Below are 4,286 nucleotides of genomic sequence, written 5' to 3' on the forward strand. Positions count from 1 at the left end.
ATTTTCAAAATACAGGTTATTTATTTATTAATGCTTGAATTTCATATACATAATATATAAAGTTTAAAATAGTTTAAGCTATACTATATTGTATGATATAAACTTTTAATAAACATAAGAATATAATACAGTTTATAATAGAATAATTCATAATTCATAATAAAATTTATAATTCATCTCTCGTAAATAAATAGTCTGGTGCTCGCACGGCTGCAATAAATTCTATCTTTCCGTTTATTTCAATTATGTACAAAAACGGACGGTCTACGACCAACTCCTGCGGCAGACCTACCGATTTTTTTCCTCTTCTTCTGATAAATGTAACTAAAAAATTTTTGTAATGCTTACAGTATTCGTTTAAAGTTTTTTATTATTCACAGATATATAAAGTTACCTCTTGGAATTGTTGAATCTTCTTCGTTAATCTTCACGAAAACTTTTTGAACAATATCGTTCACTTTTAGAGGAATATTTGAGAGACGTCTAAAATTTGCATTATTCTCGAACATCGTAGTTACGCGCATCTATAAGCAATTATCAGTTTTAGTTTCTAAAATTTATCAAAAATTCTTCTCACGTATCAGTTGTAAATAGATTTTGCTGATTACAATACTTACTCGATGAAAAAAATTTGTCATATTTTGAGTATATTGAATCGTAAACTTTGGTAAATATAAATCCATATCTTGCTCAAGTTTGTATGCAGTTCTAACTGATTGAAATTCTTTAAACCTAAACTTTTCTAATAGGTACTCCAGGTTCCCAATTTCCATCTTTTCATTTGGCAAAAATATAATCATTGTGATTTTGTCATTCTGTAAAATTATATTTTATTCAATATTTAATTTTTGATGTCCTGTAAGATTATTTTTTGATTTAATATTTTATTTTTGAAAGTTTTCTTATAAATAATAATTATTTACCAAAGATGGAATTTCAATGAACTTGCAATTCCAATGTGGTATTTCACCATAACTAAACATCGACTTTTTAAATTTAATTGTTGGAACAAAATACATTTCTGATGGAGAAATATGAAATATGCGGTCCACTGTTTTTCCTTTTCGGAAGTTTGGCCATTCAATATTAAGGTACACAGTATTTATCAACATAATTTTCGTATCCTCGTCGATATTATCTGTTCATATAAAGTATTTTGTTGTTGAAAATGTACTTTGCAGAAATTATAATTTATTTATATTTTATTGTTAGTCAAATGATTTACACAATATACCTGGAGAAATTACGTGTAATATCTCATTATTTGTTGTTTTTTGTACCCATGAATTTATAGTTTCTGCAGCTTGCACCTTATTTCTGAAATCTACTTTTGAAATCGAACAATGAAGCTTATTTATGCATATTGATAAAAAATCTGCTCCTAAATCAACTGACTTTTGAACATATATTGCATTTTCTAGATGTAATTCGATGTTTTTGATATCCTAAAACATATAATTTATATATAATTTGTATTATAATTTTGTACTATAGTATATTTCTTTAATTCTTTACCGTACATTTAAGAAAGTAAATTCAGATAGGTATATGTCGTTTAAAGATATTTTATCAATAGTATTCCAAAAAGACATCAATTCATTCCCTGTAGATCCTTCTTTAGCGCCGTTTGCAAGTAAGGTCGTTATCATTTTTAGACTTATATTACTAAATGCTGTGTTTTCCCCTATAAATTCATGCTGCGGCAAAACATAAATAAAAAATTAGGGAACTTAAAACTTATATAAGATACAAATACATATATTACATACTATATACGATGGTTCTTTTAGACTCCATATATCCTTTAATTTTACATATGTTACAATCGCTGTAGATAGATTAGTAAATATATCTTCATTATTTATGCTGCTCAATAACATATCTTCAAACATTAATGCATCGAAGGTACACACAATGTTAGCAACGATGACTGCAAATAATGCTGTAAGAAAAATATGTTATAAAAACAGGAAATAGCGGTTATTTTATAGTATACTAATAATTTATGGCTAAACTATTAAAATTTATACATATAAATTATGTATATAACTATATGCATATTATTATTATTATAAGAAACACTTTTTAATAGTGGGGTATTATTACCTGTGCGCATTGTGCAGAATTCCAGTTCTATGAAATATGTATAAAAAATATATATCTATATAAGTATATATATTTATTGAGTAAATTGAACGATAAATTATTAATTTTATTATGTGTGTTACATGTATGTATATAGCTTTTTCTGTTCCTTTCTATATTTTTTTCTATTTGCCAAGAATCCACAGTTATTTTAAATAACGAGCTAAAATATTTTGACAAAGCTTCAAAATTCAGGAATTTAGAATTGGAAAATTATTTGGTTTAATTTTAATCGAAAATTCTCTTCTTTTAACATTGATTAGTTGCGTTGTATTTGCGCCAACTGTTAAAAAAAACTAATAAAATCAAAAAAACTATTAAAAATAACTGAGAAGGAAGAACACATTATTTTGAAATAAAATTCAAGTTAATCTCACGTGATTTTAGACGATCTCACTTCAACAACGTCGTCTTCCAACTTTAGGAAAAATTTTCGAATAAGATTTTCAATAGCACTTCTGTTACAATGATTGGGAATAATTGATACTATCGATGATGGCACATGACTGCTTAATACTGTGTCTACCTGTGTCTCTATAACGATCGTCAGCAGTATTGTCGTTTGCGGTGTCGTGTAGAGGTGACTAGAATTGAAAAAGGAGAAAGAGAGAAATAGAGATGATAAACATTTTTTTGTTATTCTTCTCGAAACTCACGATTTACCAAATGTATGTGTCTTAATATATAATCTTCTTAATTTAAATTTTATTTTAGTAAATAGAAGTTTTATTAGTTTTTTATACAAATGATAAATGTTTTTAAAATTGTTCATAATCTACGAATCATACATATAAATGCTGTAAAGTAGTTTTTCGATTGCTGCATGTTTATATTTTTTTAAGATAAGAATACTTTTTTTTCATATAAAATTATAAATTATTTATTTACAGTGATAGAAAATAAACAAAGAGAGTTTGTAATAAATAATTTCATATATAAAATATATGATTATAATGATGTAGCTTGTTATACATCCACAGTTATAAAGTATTTAAAATATAAAAGATGTGTGTGGAAAGAAGTTAAAGAGAAAAATAGAGCGGCAGAGCGTATTCGCCTGATGTCATCACATTGATGCCATATGTCTTCGACATTAAAAATAAAATTTGAATAGATGCTTGAAAAATTTATTAATGTATATATTTTGAGATAACATATTATAAAATATAATTATATCAGTTAAAATATTATGATATTGAAAAATTTAATATGATTATTAGCAAGCATTCATGGAATGGAATTATACAAGACTTTATTCCAGTATAATTAACTCAATGTTTTGCTCATCTTCAGAAAAACAAATCTGGAATTTTTGTAACGCTAAAGATTCGCAGATCTTTGAACTGATTAATATATTTTATGACCAAGTTAAATTAAAATAATGGTAACCGATTGAATCCACCAGCGATCGCCAATGAAACGCTGTAATACCATTGGCGATCCATCAGCTTATGTGTGTGTCTCTTTTTGATGTTTTTAAAATCGAATTTTTCAGTATCATAGATTTTGTAGATAAAATCGCTCGGCCTTCTAGTAAAGCCAGGAAATATTGCACCAAAGATATACAAATTAAAGAAACGTTTATTGCACATACAAGTATGTACAATTTAATGTAATTGAATAATTACAATATAATCAATAAAAATTCACAAATTTAAATAATCGCGGGATAATAATAGCCAGAAGTATATTGTAGTACGTCAGTTTCATAGAAAAATAAGTTGTCTATGATGTGCAACTTATCGTCGGGCAAGCGAAAGACTCGGATTCGATTCGCGATTCAGCGACTTCGTCCCGATACTTTTCACACCTTCGTCTTTCCTGGGGGGTAAAACAGGATTATTATAAATCTCGAATTAAAATCAATTTACATTTGGTATAAGATCAAGTAAATTTTCATGCGCTGTGTACATAATCAATTCCATAAAAAACTTATTTTTTTATGAAACTGACGAGCTACTATCCGCTACCGTCTGGCTCTTACTAGCCCGCGATTATTTAAATCCGTTTAATAAATTATTTTATATTACATTTTAAAATATATTTTACATTAAATTTTGTATTATAGTTTGTAATATATATTTGTAATATAATTAATACTCTATATTAAATATATAGAATTAATTATAATATGTATCTTG

General features: G+C 26.4%; 1 protein-coding gene across 1 annotated transcript; it reads right to left on the reverse strand.

The window, feature by feature from the left end:
* Positions 1 to 107: 107 nt before the first annotated feature.
* LOC115233108 (antitrypsin-like) lies at positions 108 to 2,210 on the reverse strand. Its single transcript, XM_029803360.1, has 8 exons — positions 2,107 to 2,210; positions 1,770 to 1,942; positions 1,521 to 1,697; positions 1,235 to 1,445; positions 924 to 1,138; positions 618 to 815; positions 395 to 524; positions 108 to 324 (listed from the first exon to the last, which is right to left on the reverse strand). The coding sequence occupies exons 1-8, from the start codon at positions 2,114 to 2,116 to the stop codon at positions 167 to 169; spliced, it is 1,272 nt and encodes a 423-aa protein (XP_029659220.1). The 5' UTR covers positions 2,117 to 2,210; the 3' UTR covers positions 108 to 166.
* Positions 2,211 to 4,286: the final 2,076 nt, after the last annotated feature.

Source organism: Formica exsecta, unplaced genomic scaffold, assembly GCF_003651465.1.
Source record: "Formica exsecta isolate Colony F162 unplaced genomic scaffold, ASM365146v1 scaffold160, whole genome shotgun sequence".
In the NCBI taxonomy this organism is placed as follows: Eukaryota; Metazoa; Arthropoda; class Insecta; order Hymenoptera; family Formicidae; genus Formica; species Formica exsecta.